The 16,053-nt window shown below is 40.9% G+C and overlaps 1 protein-coding gene across 6 annotated transcripts in view; it reads right to left on the minus strand.

Annotated features, from left to right (window-relative positions):
• Positions 1-2,687: 2,687 nt before the first annotated feature.
• peak1 (pseudopodium-enriched atypical kinase 1) overlaps positions 2,688-16,053 on the minus strand; it is a 110,621-nt gene continuing 97,255 nt past the window's right edge. For all 6 annotated transcript variants that reach the window (XM_067590393.1, XM_067590395.1, XM_067590390.1 and 3 more), the window contains 2 exons: positions 11,400-12,229; positions 2,688-7,233 (listed from right to left, as the gene is read on the minus strand). In XM_067590393.1, the coding sequence (XP_067446494.1) occupies positions 5,842-7,233; positions 11,400-12,229 (2,222 nt within the window). In that variant the 3' untranslated portion in view covers positions 2,688-5,841. The remainder of the gene's footprint in view (positions 7,234-11,399; positions 12,230-16,053) is intronic.

Raw genomic sequence — 16,053 nt, forward strand, 5'->3', positions numbered from 1 at the left:
CTATACTGGAGGTGGGCAGGGTTCAGTGATGACACCTCAGATAGCAAAACAATCATCTTTAATCCTCCTCTTGCTGCGGCCAGAGAATTAAATTAAAGGCAAATAAAACTTCTCCTCACCGCGCTGTTAGTAGCATAAAGTCACAACACATCACTGAGGTGGCTGAAGAAAAAAAAAAAGAGGTGTCATTTTCTAATAAAGGGTTTATTTAACGAATATATTTAAATATTTAATAAATCATTTATGAATGCATTATAGATCCATGCAGTTATGTTTAGAGAATAAACAGTCAAAGAGTTTTATGAATATAGCAACCCAAATGCTCTTATTAATAAATGATTACTGATCTATAAAGGATTAATACATTATTTATTAGCCATTAGACACAATTTGTAATCCCTATGTATAGCTGTAACATTTGGAAATACCTTTATCTTTATTGAGTATTTTATATTACTCTTTACCACATTTCAGTGAGAAATATTTATTTTTTCATGCTTTTACATCTTTTTAAGCTACTTACATGTAGCAAAATGCTACAAAGGAGTGTAACTACATGCATTGTCAGTTACTTTGAACTGTTTCATCTATCATTTACTGCATCTCTGCCAATCTGCATCTTAAACACACCTCCCCACTTTTACTTATTGATCACATATAGGACACATCATTGACAGAATTTGCAACTGATTGAACCTAAATGTCACTTGTCATCAGAACACTTTCGCCAATAGTTCATCTTCAAAACAGTGTCAGTGGAGGACGGTTTATTTTTAGGCTGCACAGGAAATTTCAAAAGTTAAATTTCATTTATGCTTTTTACTGTTTGATAAACGCAACAGCTGCTGTAACATTTTTTTTTTTTTTTAACAAAAGTCTGTTTAAATGCATAGTTTTACTTTTAATACTCAAAAAAATCTCACATTTCTTCTCCAGTATGTTGACAATAATGTCCTTGTTCTTTCATTCTTGCTGATATTTCCTTGAAGTTGACTTTTGATCCTTTGTACCAAAGAAATATGCTGTTAAGGTGCTTTTTTACTTCTATAACAGATTGTGAGTGCTTTCTGAGGATCCCCTGCAGTCCCCTTCAGTTTCCCTGACCCCCGGTTTGCCCTGCTTTGACATCATTTAACAAGATTATTGATTAAGCAATGGCTCACAGTACAGGTAATAAAGCTAGTGGAGCATCACTCTGGATCCAGACTGATGAACGTGATGATTACTGCCCGCAAGAAATATTCACCACTGCTTACTGCAGCAGATTTTAAACTAAGGTGAACGGAGCAACAGGGAGTCCTGGAGGAGACACCGGTGAGATGTTGTCATGTCAACAAAGGGTAGATTTTATTCCTCAGATTGGGGAACCAACATTTTGCAACATTATTTATAGGTTTACATTGAGAACATACCCTAAACATTGCACAGGATGCAGTTATGATAACATCTTTTGGCTTCTGATGACTTTTCTACCTTTCTTTTGACAGCATCCACAGCGAGGTTTGGGGCTTTTGTTTGGTGAATGTGTCCTCAGCTGCAGCTGTGCCACTAGGGTGTGTGAGGACAGAAGAGTAAACACAGTACATGATGAACAGGAATTGAGATTAAAACTCCACTTTATTTGCCAAAGGAGGTGCAGTCTGATCAAACAGACCTCTCTTACCTTAGAAGTGAAGCTCTACTTGCAGTAATTTGCCTTACATACAACATGAGGGTACTAGTTTTCTGTTATGACAGAAGTGTAGTGGATGAAAAGGACTTCATCTCCTTCCTTTTCTCATTTTCAATTAAAGACGACGAGTGAGACCGCAGAGTAAGACATATTATGTTGGATAAGAGTATAATCTCAGCCTAGACAGGATAATCTCATCTTTTTGGTTAAAGCTAAATGATGGGAGTTTCCTTGACTGCAAATCCCCATGAGGTACCGTAAATACAACATGTTTATATTTGTACAGCTAAATTCACACAAGCATGTTAATACAGCTTTCAGTCACCGTTAATACATGTGGAACTGAACGTAGCAGGAGTACAAGTAAAGGCAGAAACTATAATAGACAGTTACTTGAGAGGCTTAACAGCAGGAGAATGCTGCAGTCTGGTTTTTGATTGCCTTTTGAATGGCTCCCTCTGGTGGTGAAATTACTGTACTGATGTAGGCACAGAGCTTCTTTATGTATTTGCTCCCTGATTTTGTTGAAGTGCTCAATAAGAGCCGCCAAATCCCAAAATGTCACTGTTGATCAATAGTGAGCTGTGTGGAAATTCTGTGATACTTTTGGGCACTTTATCAAAATCAGAAAGTGTTCCTTTAAAATCTAAGATTCTGAAAACGTCCATCTGAGCATGTAGACTCGATGTAATTAATAAATGAAAAAAACTCTCTTGACTCTGAGAGCAGTGAGGGAATTTCTTCATCTACACAGACTCTGCTGATATGAAGCTGCAAAGGAAGACTGGATGTACCAGTTCTTAAAATTTACAAAAGAAAATTTATATTCCAAACCCCTGAAAAGATGAATATGTTTCCAATTTTAGTATGATCACTGTAAATAATTTAAAGGCTCATTATCAGCCCAACACTCAAGAATGGTTCTTTTGCAGACTATATGTCTAAAATGACTGAATAACATAAGATCTCACTGCACAAACTAGTCACAACAGCAATAAAAAACTGGCACAAAGTGTATATATAAAAACATATATTTATTGTTCTGTTACGGTTAACTTGATTAACAATAAATGGCGGCAGGCCAGGAGACATACTGTACACATATCAATAGAAAGCCTTACAGAGATTCTGTTTTTCTGTTCAGTGGCAATTAACAATGCAAAGAGAAAACCAGAGCAAACAGAGAGAAAAAGAAAGTTATACTCGCTGTAGGCTGTACAGTCGCTGTTAATGAAATGTTGGGTTTCAATGGTGCGTTCGAAAGCTATCCTTCGGCCTCTTTTCAAAGTGGTTCAACTCCTAAGCAGGTAAATTTACAAGAAGGGGGGGTAAAAATACTGTACATTGTTCTGTATATTAATGCTCCTTCCTCTGATCTATTTTTCTTTATCCTGTGTTTAGGACAGTGATAACTTCTCACCTTTTTTTCTTCCCCCAAAACAAGCAAGGTTGAAGAAAGTCAAGTAAAGCTTTACAAGTGAATAAATGATATTTAGACTCTCTAAAGACTGAAATAGAGGTGCTCCATACTCGACAAAATAGTGTGTGGATTAAAATAGATAAAGGTTATATATATTTATATATATATATACTATATAAAGGCTTAAATCTCTAGATACAAGGACAGCCACCAGTGCCGTCCACACACATTCCTTAGTACACAAACCCTTTAAACGCAGCAATAAACACACACACCTGCTTTGTCTCATTTGCGCTCCATGGACCATTAAGTCTTGTGCTGTACATCTGCAGTAACACTAACACAGGATCCTGATCCCAAAAGTACATTTTCCCCAAGTGACAAGCTAGAACTGCTGCAGTATTTCAGAAAATGAAAAGAAAACCCAGAGGTGGTGACAATGCAAAAGAGCAACAGCGCAATCGAAGACAATAAAGTAAACTTGTGGATGCAAAGCCTTTCTGCAGTGTCGGTCTGAAAACATCCGTCCACCTGGATAAATATCAAGGGAACGTTCTGCACAAAAAGAACACTGAGCTTAAGATGCTTTTTTACAGTGTTTGTTCATCATAACCATAAATAAACCAATGTGCATACATGTGGAGGCTGAGGCTTGTGTAAATGTGTTACTTCCACTGACTCCAGGCTAGAAGGTACTGATCAATAACACACAGCTCATTTAATTAAAGCAGAATAAATCTGTAGAGTGACAAGCGGTGAGCATCGATGCACGATCTGCCATCCTGTTAAGCTGGATAACAAGAGGACGGTAAACAAGGCAGGTGGAATGGAAGCAAGTCTCAGTGTTTGGGGTTGTTTGTCTGTCTCGAGGCTGTGGTTGTTTCGTACACATAAGAGTTTCTATGTGAAACAGAAGTGGTTCAGTCGGAAGATGAGTGTGTTCAGAAAGCAGATGAGAACAGGTCCGAATGTTCGTTTCAGTCCAGGCAAACTTTTACATTCCACACGCTGCAAAAAAAAAAAAAAAAATCATTTCCAGTTCCTCAAATTCACAGGAACTCTCCTCAGTTTCTCCTGCATCATCATCATCATCATCATCATCATGTCCTCCGGTCTCCATCGAGGAGCGCCAACGTTCAGACTGAATGTGCAAATGTCATCCGTAACGCAGAACCGTTCAAAAACAACTTGACAAAAACAACACAATAGACAAAGAATAACCGCCTTCTGGCAGTCCCTGAAACATCCCTGTCTCCCATCCACTGTAAGAAAGTCTTTACACTGAACTTAACTTTGTTTCTACAGTTGCAGAATTGAACTGACATGAATCAGTTTATGTGCCACAAAACAAAAAAAGGAAGAAAGAATTAGTAAAAGTCGGCATAACATGTTAAAAATGTTACCGTTACCTCTAAAAGACAACAACAAAACAAATATATTAATTGCACATACTCCGACTAGAAACCAAACCAACAGCTGGGGAGAGTTGTGTCCCATTTTAACTTCAAAGCCTGGATAAGAGTGAGAGAGAGAGAGAGAACACGTCTAAAACTTGTTAACTGACAAAACTGCAAAGCCAGATTTAGCTCAACATTCATCACCTACCTCGCTCAAAGCCCCCGTGCAGAAGTGTTTAAAAGTATGATATGATACAACAGCAACAACTCCAGACAGGCTAGAACTTTTTTTAAACATAAAAAATGACATTTCATTGATCTGTGCAAACATTGGGACTAACCAATATTTAATTAGTGACTATTTGCTGTAATCTTGTATAAAAAATCTTTAGCGTGTTAAAATGGACAATTGGTGGCAGATCTTTGGCTTCACTGGTGAAATATATTTCCCTTTTCCCATCACTCTTAATTAAAAAAATCTGATTAGGCCTAATCAACCTGATTAGATTTGATTTCTAAGATGACTTAATAGCTTTCCCCCCCCATTCCCTTCACTTCAAATGCTCTCCCTTCATTTCTCTTCTTAGTTTTTCCATAATTCAATCAGTGTCTTTTGAGGAGTGAATTGTTCCTTAAAATACAATACTATGCAATAATGAGTTGAATAATTGGGACAAAAACCTCAAGTTTCCTCTCCAGACACAAAATACTTTGAGAATATCTAAATGTGAATCTGGTGAAACTTTTCTATAAAATACTAATGTGTAACATTAATGTGTAACTATAAAATCTCAGATTTATTCCATTTGACACTGTCTCAAATAAACCCTGGAGACAGCCGCCCTGCAAACTGTATCTAATATATAGCTCTCACAACTCCGTAGTCTTGCAGAACATTGCTGAAAAAACACACAAATCTAAAAATCCCTCACACATTTGGTGAATGTCTTTGATCAAGTACTAGTGGAGTGTTAGAACACACAGGATGAGCTGCTAATGTTTGCCAATTCTCTGTCAAGAGCCAAAAATTACTTTCATTTGCTACCGTATTTCATATTATCTTGGCCAGTGTTAGAGAGCCACTTCATTTGCTGCACTTCCTGCTGATGGTAATCGGAGCCTCTTGAAAACCCTCGATCATGAAGCTGTCTGATGGGAGCACGGCCTCTCACTCTGTGGATTGATTTGAAAACACACACACATTGCACAACCAGCTATTAGTGTTAGGTGAGCACTGTGGCTGCTGCGACAAAGCTGACTATTAGCTTGCATCACACATTAGCGTCAGCAGAGGGACCACACGGGGGGGGGGAAGTTGGATCTGTTACCATAGTAACAACCAGCAGAGGAACTCAGAGTGGCTGTGACTGAGTCAGGTGGAAGGAGTGTGCTAGATGTGTTTGGGTTTGGGTTTGGTTCTGTGCTGCGTGCGCTGGCTGCGTCTGGTTCTGGGACGGAGGATGTGGCTGCGGCTGCTGCAGGATGTGCACCACCCGGCTCAGGGTGTCTGTGGTTGCAAACGCCAGATACTGGCAGCACAGCCAGTCCTCCAGGCTCACACCGCACGCTGTGTCCATTGAACGCTCGGCGAACTTGATCATCATCAGTGTCCGCTTCAGGTCCAGCCAGTTCTGGAGTGTTGCCTCACGCTGGCTGGAGGTGACTGCTGACATGGGGCCTGTGCTGCTGCAGCCCAGCGCCTGGAACAAGTCTTCCCGAGGGCCCCACAGCAGACATTGCAGGCAGGCCCGGGCCTCGGACATCCGGATCCTTTCAGAGGGGTTGACGGTGAGCAGTAACCTGGCCAGCTGCTGCAGGCCCTGTGAATAGAGCGATCGAACCGGCAGCGGCGGCAGGTCGGCCCACGTGTACTCCCGCTCCTTCAGTTCCGGCGTCTCCTCGAAGGGGTTCGGCCGGTGCAGCATCTCATAGATGAGGATCCCGGTCTGGAACTCGTCACACTTGCGGTACTGAGTCGCTGTGACGATTTCGGGCGCCAGCCGTGACTGGTCGCGCAGCGTACCAGGATCGGCGGCCATGAGAGTGCTCTTTTGTTTGGCTTGGGAGAAGTTACTGATGATGAGGCGGGCGGGGCAGGTGGCGTTGGCGGCTGCGGCGGCGGCACTAGCGGAGGTCGCACCAGAGCTGCCGCCGCTGCTGCTGTTGCTGTTGTTGTTGGGCTCCAGGATGTCCAGATTCCAGGGGTTGCCAGGTTGGCAGTGGACCAGCAGCAAGTTCTCCAGTCGCAGGTCGCAGTGGGTCACATGGTAGGGTTTCATGTGCTCCAGGCCAGAGCAGAGCTGGAGCAGCAGCAGACAGACCTGACGCTCGTACAGCTCTGGGTTATGGGTATGTCGGGAAACGCCTTCTCGAACAAAGTCAGCCACCGTCTGGAAGGGCACCTCGCGTGTGATGACCACCACTCGGCTCCTTAAGCGCCCGGCGGTGGTCATGTGACCTGCTGCTGGGGTTTCATCTAATTTACCGTTTGGAGCTTTGGTGTCCGTCGTCTTGGTTTCTGTCTTAATCCCTTTCTCTTTCTCCTTCAGCCCGTTTACATCTTCCTTCTCATCCTCTTCCTCCTCCTCATCTTCTTCCTCTTCCCAGGGCAGCAGGCGGGTGGGGACATCAGCCAGGAAGTGTCCACAGTCCTGCTGGATGTTGAAGTGCACGGCGAGGCTCTGCCTCACTGCCAGGCTGTGGAAAAACTGCTGCTGGGTCTCCTTCACTTTGCTCCGACAAATCTACATAAACACAGATAGAGAAGAGAGTGTTAAGGTTTGCTTTTGAACTGAGAAACCAACTGTGATGAAGCTAAATGCTAAATTGACAATATTGCTATTAAAGGAGAAGTCTGGTGATATTTTATGTTTTTGTTATTGTCAGCAAATCCCACAAGGAAAGCAAAACAACGAGTTCATCCTACTCACAGGTATTGCCTGTGTATCAAACCCTGATATACTGCTTATTACCCTGAGCTACAGAGCTCCAACTGTTACCCCCCCTTATCATATACACAAACACACTAGTTTATTCTGAGTTAACCACATACACGTTCTAAATACTCACAAGAGCATCAAATGTGTATTAATACACAGCTGATATTAGTTCCCAACAAATGCACTGTTTGCTCCTGTTTGAGTAACATTTTCTAAAAACTACAAAGCCCAACTGTTTTAGGAAATTTCTGAGACAAAACAATATATATATAACGTGACCAGTTTTAAAGATTTACGTCTTCAGAAGGAACGAATGAGCACAGAGGCTGAGTGCATCACACAGGCTGGAAAGTAATGAGAGACTAACTAACATGTTGGTTTTGGTCTTTTTTTGGTATTTGTTGATAATAAGAAAAATTCGGATTCACCTGCCTTATCTTTTAATATGGATGAAACATCAATAACCTTTAAATTATGAAAGATTAAGTTTGTATTTTTGTTTTTTCTTTTTTTTTTTCTCTGCCAAGCACTTGTAAAAACTTCTGATATTCTGATATATGACTGCTATTTATCAGTGAAATCAAATAAACTCTACCAGTGACAGAAAAGTGCTCCTGGAGTGCCTATTAAACAAACAGCGTCCTTCTGCAACATCAGGAACAAAACACCATTTTAGCAGAGAACGTACAAGAGAACCGAAAGATCAAAGAGGTTTTTTTTCCCCGTTTCAAAACTCTCCGTTTGCCCCACTCCGTTTCTCCAGAACATCGAAGCTCAATGCCGTTAATGACACACAGAGCCGAGAGGAACGGAGAGCGGACTTGAGGCTGTCACAGACTGCAGTGTGAGCGTGTCTCTGTCTCCTAAACCACAGTGACAGCCTCTGCAGCTCTTCTTGTCTTTCTTCACTTTGATCAAAGCGCAGAGCGGAGAAGCTGAGTCAAGGGTAGGATCAGCCGCTGCAGACATCACAACATTCACTAAAATACCAGCAAAAAAAAGGAATGAAGTCATAACATATTAAGCTGAAGATATTTTTGGCTGGAGGATGGGTTTCATATAAATCTATGATAAGCGTGAATATTCTAATTATCTTACAGAGATTAACCTGTACATGAATTACAGTCTGTTTTACTTAAATATTTGCAGATATTACCATCAATTACAAACATTTCATGTCTCAAATTATGTTTAACTGTTAAAGATTCAGAGAAATAATTCATTAGAGCAAAAAATAATAATAATAATTTACTGACGAGGGAAGTAAATCTTGCTATGATTTCTGATGACATGAATTATAATGTGTTTATTATTCATTATTATTATTTTAAAGGGGCATTGCATTTTTTATTTGTTTGGAAGATCAAATTGAGTGTTTTAGTCTAACAAATAGCAGGTATACAGGTACAGAGGAACAGAGGAACATAAGAACGTAATGAGAAAGTAAAAAGCAAAAGAAAGTAATGAGTTCCTGGACACTGTCTGCACAAAATATGTTGAAAATGCAACATTTCATTTGTAGACTTCTGTGTTTGACATTTAGAATATCGTTAAAATCTAAATTCAGAGCAAGATGTTAGCTGCTTTCTCTCATACAGTACTAAAAGAGACATGGCCTAAAAATCACACTTTAATGTCCATTTCTTGAAAACCTTGGATTGATTTATTGAATAAGTAGCCATCAATCTAACCCTGGCTGATATGGCTGAAATACTTATCATGATCTACATTAAAATACAAACAAACAAACCAAAAGAAATATCAATATTTCAGTACATTACAGTAATTTGGTTGTCTTGCTTAAGAAAACTACAACATGTAGACAATAATTCAAGCAAAAATACCAAACATTCCCTTGTTTCAGCATTTAGGTTGTGAGTATTTGTAGTTTTTCTTCATCTCATGTAACAACAAACTGAACTGTTTCTGGGTTTTGGATTGTTGGTTGGAAAAAACAAACAATCTGATGAGGGTTTAAGGGCAAAGGGCAGTTTTCAATATTTTTTATGACATTTTATGATGATTTTATGATGACATTATATGATCATAACAGGATTCCACTAAAAGTAAATACTAAGTTACAGCCCAACATTTTATCAGCACCTTCAAAAACTTGTCTTTGACCTTGGTCTTCGGGTAACACACATGGCAGCGATGAAGCGTGTGTGTGTGTGTTCTTTTATTACTGTCAACTTCACTTTATGACTTCTATTAATGTTGACTTTAACCTTGGTTGTCTCTCGCATAATTTATGTCCGTCTATTAGATTGTGATGTGAGATGATTGAGTGCGTTCCTCACTGCGTTCCTTTCAAACACACTCTGTACAGTAATGTAAGTCTTTAGGAATGTGCAGGTCCACTGGATTTTTGTTCTGACACGTTAGCTTTGAGGCTACAGCTGCCTTTTATCATTTTTTGAGCAAAACAACTTTGAGGATACATTTGTAGACTTCTGTTCGCTGCTTTTCACGACCATATTTTGTAAGCTGTATTGCAGATTGTAAACACAGACCTCCAGGGCTAATGGACACTCAGAATCAGTTCCATTTATTGTTCCTTAATGCTGACATTTCGGAGGTACTTTAAAGCACACGACCTCATTCACTGAATTCCTTGGAGAGTCAAGATTTCACACAGACATGCTAAAGGTGGGTTATGAATAATTATCGCCGCATTAAAAATATCACAGCATGTAAAAATCTCATTTGCAGGAGGATCAACTGCACTTGCGGGTGAAGGTAGGCAGGAGCGCGAGTGGGCTGCATTAAAAAATGGGAGAGCTGGGGAAAGTTTAATTGGGAAGTTGGGGCCTGTTTGTGCTCTGCTGCTTCTGCTGCTCCTGGTTGCCTTATTTATGGATGAGCATCATAAAAAAACAAGTCTTTCTCTTGAGCCTGCTGCTAATATGAAGGCAAAGCTTTGAAGTGCTGTGGAGCGCAGAGTTTCATATCCTGTGAATAATGCAACCTTCATCCATATCTGCTTTGTATTTAGCTTCAAAACTCTTCCGGCAAGCTTCGCCCGCCTCCCCCACCCCCTCCGACCCCCACCTCTCTCTCCTTCTTACTGACACACACACACACACACACACACACACAGTAACATAAATAACTGCTACCCTCAAACAATTATATAGAGAAGGCACGAATGCATGCACACACAGGTTTTATTGCAGAAGGTCATGCCCTAAAGGCTCAAAGTTTAAGTGCTAATATTTCAGCACAAACACGTTCCTCTGCTTCAGCTCAGGGAGGTGATTCAACAGCCAGAAAAAATAAAATTCAAGGATTTTTTTATAAAACTATTCCAAGGACAGCAACCACCAAACTACAAACTACAATGAGAAAAATGCAATGAGAAGTAAGGATTGAAATAAATAAAAACACACACTTGTAAATTTCAACCAATAAGATACAGAAAAATAGTAGAAATACTATGGTTAGAGTATATATACTGTAGCTTTTTTTTGGGTCAGGCCTAAAATTGGTAGCTGCATTACGTGGGAAAAAAACTTTAAATACTTTGACTGGAAAGTGGGACAAACTAGCTTCAGTTAGTGTATGTGTCAGAGTCACACACAGTTTGAGGACTTTAAATATGACATGTGCTTAAATGCAATGTGTGGAATATGGTATTATATTACATAAATGGCAGAGAATTAAGAAATTTTATAACCAAATTAAGTTGTCTGAATACCATTGCAAAGGACAAATCATGCAGATGGTCTTTGACTCTTTTACCACCATGGCACACTGCTAAATGTATTTTACCTTCACTCAAAATGTCAGTTTGTTTTACATTTTCTAGGCACTTATATACCTGCGATTATAACATTTATATTATAATCTCTCTTTCTATCGGTAAGGAAACTGAACAAGTCAATCTGATTGGTCTCATTGCATTTATTTCACAGTAACATGGGAAACATTTTTCAGATCTATAAAGTACTAAATAGAACCAGACATCTCACCTTGATGGCGTAGTTGACCAGCGGGTCCTTGGCGTAGGAAGCAGTGTAGTATACAGCGTCTCCAGCCTCGCAGCAAGGTTTCCCAGTGGTCAGCCTGAAGTGGGACCAGCTGTCAGTGCCGAACCTCAGGTGATCCTTCTGGCCAGCCATGAAACGGTCCTCGCACTTGGATGCCAGCTTCCGCAGCGTGTCCGTGTGGAGCCCCCTGATCCTCCCCACCACCTCATCCCAGCTGTCCAACCCCCTGTAAAGAGCAGGTCTCTGGGGCTTGGAGCCACCTCCTCCAGCAGCAGCAGCAGCAGCAGCAGCAGCACCTCGACCGGTTGTCCGACCCCTCCCCGCAAGAGACTCTGTACTCGGGTAGGCCCTCCTCTCTCTGGTGGCGCTGAGTGCAGCAGCGGGTTGCTGAACCAGGGAGGACATGCTGTTAGTCGGGCGACCCTTGTTGGTGGCCGTGGCAACCGATGGCCTCTCCAGGGAGTCACCGCTCTCGTGTTCATGGGCTCGGTGTGGCTCAGAGCTGAGAGAGGAGCTCTGGCTGGCTGTCTCCCAGGTGGAGTCCAAGTCGTAGAGAGGGTTGGCCACACTCAGGTTGGTGCCCCCAGGTTTGGCTTCAGCCCGAGGTCTCAGGGCTCCCTGGGTTGGCTCTTTACCTCCCAGGCTGGGCTCTGTGCTGGAGCGAGGAACAGCCTTTTTAGGTAGCGGCGGTGGTGTGGCCTTAGGGGCTGGCTGGTCCGTTGGGCCATCAAGGTCGATGGAAGCCAGAGTGTCGTTGGATGCTTTGATGTTCCTTGGCTGTTTCAGTGGGATCATGTTGGCTCTGGATTGACCTGGAGAGGAAGAAGGATCACATTGTATTTATTGTATGAATAATAATAATAAAAAAAAAATCTGTGCAATTCAGACTATAAGATTGATTTATCTCTTCGATTCCACTGCTAGACTAGGGCAGTCAACACAAACTCAGGCTGTGCTGCAAAACACAATTTCATTTCACTTTCTAGTGGAAATTCCAATGTTTCCAAAGATACCAAATATGTTAGGGTGAATTTTGGAGAAATGTGTATAAAAAAAGGGTTCAGACATCTAAAATATTTCTATTGATGGAATGGTGCAGAAATAAAAAACATGGAGTCTAGGGTTTGAAAATTTCACCCAGTTAAAATATCATATAACTTGAGGAGCTGTAACAAGAATATACTGTGTGATACTGTCGGACAGTGTGTAATAAAACTATATTACCAACTTTAAAACAACTGAAAGGGGAAAAGGAAACATGGTGTTAAACCATTACACTATATAAAAAGCTGAACACATGACAGCAGGAGAAGTAAAATTAAATACAATCAGAAAGTCAAATTATGTGAGAACGTTGCTTCATTAAGTTGCAAACAACAGCTCACGTTTCCCGATAGCAGTGGTCAGTGATCAGTTTATACCAAATACATGAAAGACGCAAAACATCTAGAGTTGGTGAGTCTGTCTTTCCCTGGATCATTGTCACCTGTTGCTGTTCAGATGACAGTTTTTTGGATTTTACTTTCAATTTTCATTCTTATACTTGTTTTGATGGCCAGGAAAGGCAAATCAGACTTCATAGGTTTGTGATTTCTGGCTGTCAAGACAGATTTTAAGCATCTGTAACAGCTTTAACTCCTCAAATTTGGTTTAGAGATTCAAAAGAATTCACTGCAGCTGAAATGGATAAACATGAAACCAGAAACACAAGTAATTCCACTCTCTCGCATCCTTAGCTTCCCCCAGCAGTTAAGTGCTACTTGTTCCTCCCACATGGCGTTTTCCAGCCGCCTACTGTCTTCCTGCCTCTCATGAGGAAGAGAGGGCTAAACACGAGGTTGTGTGCCGCGGCACGTGAGGGAACTGGTGGCCCTGAGGAGAATTGAAGCCAGAGAGCGGGACAGCTGGGCACAAGTCGTCCCTCCAACCATCCAGCTGCCCGACTCAATCTGCACTTCTGCTCTGCAGTGAGGCTTAAAGAGGCAGCGTGGAGAGCAAATTTATCAGTGGCTTGAAGTGACCTTATTTTTTTCTGGGATGGCGGTGGGTGGGAATTGGAGGGGTGATGGGGTTGATTGCATTGCCTCAGTGTTCTCTGGAGTTGAGGACCACAGAGGCAGATGGGTCAAAGACAAGTGTCTGACAAGATGAAGAGAATAAAGGAGTCGTGCCATTTGCATGTGGGAGTGAAACAGCCTGGTGGTTTTAGATGAGTGGATGCACAAGGTCACAGACGACCCTACTGTGCAGTTTTTCACTCACCAGGGAACACCACGTTTTCTAGGAAGATCACGATGAGAGGCTGCTGAGTGTTATAAGATTCTGTCTTTCAAAGTCACATCCTTCTGCCAAATTACTTTTCCCATTTCTTCAGTAGGAAGCTTTACTTTAACAAATCCTTTCTCTTCGCACAGTTCAAAAGCCACTGATCACAAATTCTAATAACATTTCCTTGTTAAAACGGTATGAGTAGCTCCTCACGTGTACCGTCACTCTGCCATCATCTTAGGAAAGCCTTAAGAAAGAGTAGTCAGGATGAAGTAAATGAGTCTTGTTAATCCTTCCTGGAACGAATATATTTAATGTGTTCCTCCACCAATCTGCAGTAATCCATCCAAGAAAACAACCGCTCCCCTCGTCCAGTCTTACTGCAGCACTGTGGTTGTGATTTAACTTATTACATAAGGCTAACTCAGTTTGTGTTTGTCATTTCAAAATCAAGAGAAATACATAAGCCCTCTGAGACAAAGTTGTGGTTTGGGGCTATGTCTATATTTACTGACATTAACATTGTTGGAACCATTTCTGCAACTTGCACAATTTTTTTAATGGCCTTTTAATATAACGACACAGAATGCTGTTATTCAAATGATTATCAGATAGCCTGTTTCCAGATCTGTACTGCATGGACAGATGGGTTCAGCGTGAATGAAGGTAAACAAACTATGTGAAGGAACAGTTTAAGATATTAAAATATTACTGTATCTTCATAAGGGATTGTTTTTAAAAGCGATCCATTTGAACAAACGTGTCTAATAAGCTATCTGGAGAAAAAAAAGAACAGAACAAAAACACACTAATACTTGTTATTGAAAAATACTACAAAAAGATGGAAGTTTTGGAAAAGTACTGCACAGTGACAGTCATGGATCATGCTTAGTTAAGTTATTTCCTTATAATTTAAAACACACTGCTGTTACATTTAACTTTTTTATGACCAGCGTCTGTCTCCAGAGGATAAAGCAGCAGAGAGTCCCAATCCTCCCAAAATCTGCACAGGTTTTTATAGCTAATTGCATTTTCTTCTCCTCCAGAGCAAAGAACCTTATGTGTATGAAACAATTCTTTTGCTACTGCTTTCTATTTCAGTAAGTCCCAATCTGGGTAACAATATATGCAAATTCAGATGCATCACATTGTCCCTGCTGCACATTATAATCACAGAAAAAAAAAAATCAAACACATGCACACAAATGAAAGGTTATAGAGGCAGGTTCAGTAAAAAGAAAGCACATTCTCCAGCAGGTCTGGGTTCATGATTTCACTTCTATTTAAGAATATTTAAAATATAAATTGACACTAACACTCACAGATGGTAGCAAATCTATTTACTGTAAAGACATCTCCTCAAAGACTGGATATGAAACTACTGAAACAATATTAACTTTTTAGAGTGAAATAAAAATCACTTGTTCTTAACCTTGATGTACAATAAATTATATAAGTAAAACAAAATTAAAAATGCCATATTAAGTAATGCCATAACAATTCCAGTAAACTGAGACCAGTGTTATCTAACATTTGTTTGTGAGATGAAGGAACTTGTTGCTGTAGCAGAGGGATTATTGTTCAGCCATTGTGCTGCAATAAAACTAACTGACACTGCAACAAGAGGAGGCGAGGTGGTAAAATAAAGAGGAACAGAGGGGTGGAACGAAGCGAGAGCAGCGGAGTGGGTTGCGAGAGGTGGTAAAACTGAGGGAAGTGACAGAGAAAGAGAAACAACAACAAAAAAAAAAAAGGTGAGTCGGAGACACCTGATAACAGAGAGATAAACAACAGACATGTGATGAAATAGATGAATACGTCGAGATAAAGAGGCAAACAAACTAAACGAGATTACCTCAGTTCCACTAATGCCCTTTTAGGTAAATGCGGCAGAGCGGCTGCGAAGAGATGCAGAGTGAACTGCTTTTCTGTGCTTCCATCCCTGAGAGTCTGTGCAGAGTCGCTGGTGCCAACAAGCAGGCTCAATGTTCCCACCAATACTGGAGATTTCTCACTGAGTGAGGCAGCGAGCGCTCTGCCTCCTACTGCCTGATGCTCTGATTTAAAAAAAAATGTGTGTGTGTGTATACTGTATACATAGCGAGTGAGAGAGAGAGAGAGAGGACACTTATGCTTTCAAAATGAGTCTCTTCTAAAATGTGTGAAAATGTATTAATGCAGCTAAAAGTGGACAGCAGAGAGTGAAAGAGTCAGAGAGAGAGGGGGGGAGTGCGAGGCGAATCAATTCTGTTTCTGCAATTCTGACATGTAGAAAAGACAAGATAGATGTGAAAACTTCAACGCGGCATCACACTTAGCGGCTGTCATGTTAATCTTGAAGCCCACATACCCTCTCAAAACAAAAAAT

Source organism: Thunnus thynnus, chromosome 5, assembly GCF_963924715.1.
Source record: "Thunnus thynnus chromosome 5, fThuThy2.1, whole genome shotgun sequence".
NCBI lineage: Eukaryota > Metazoa > Chordata > Actinopteri > Scombriformes > Scombridae > Thunnus > Thunnus thynnus.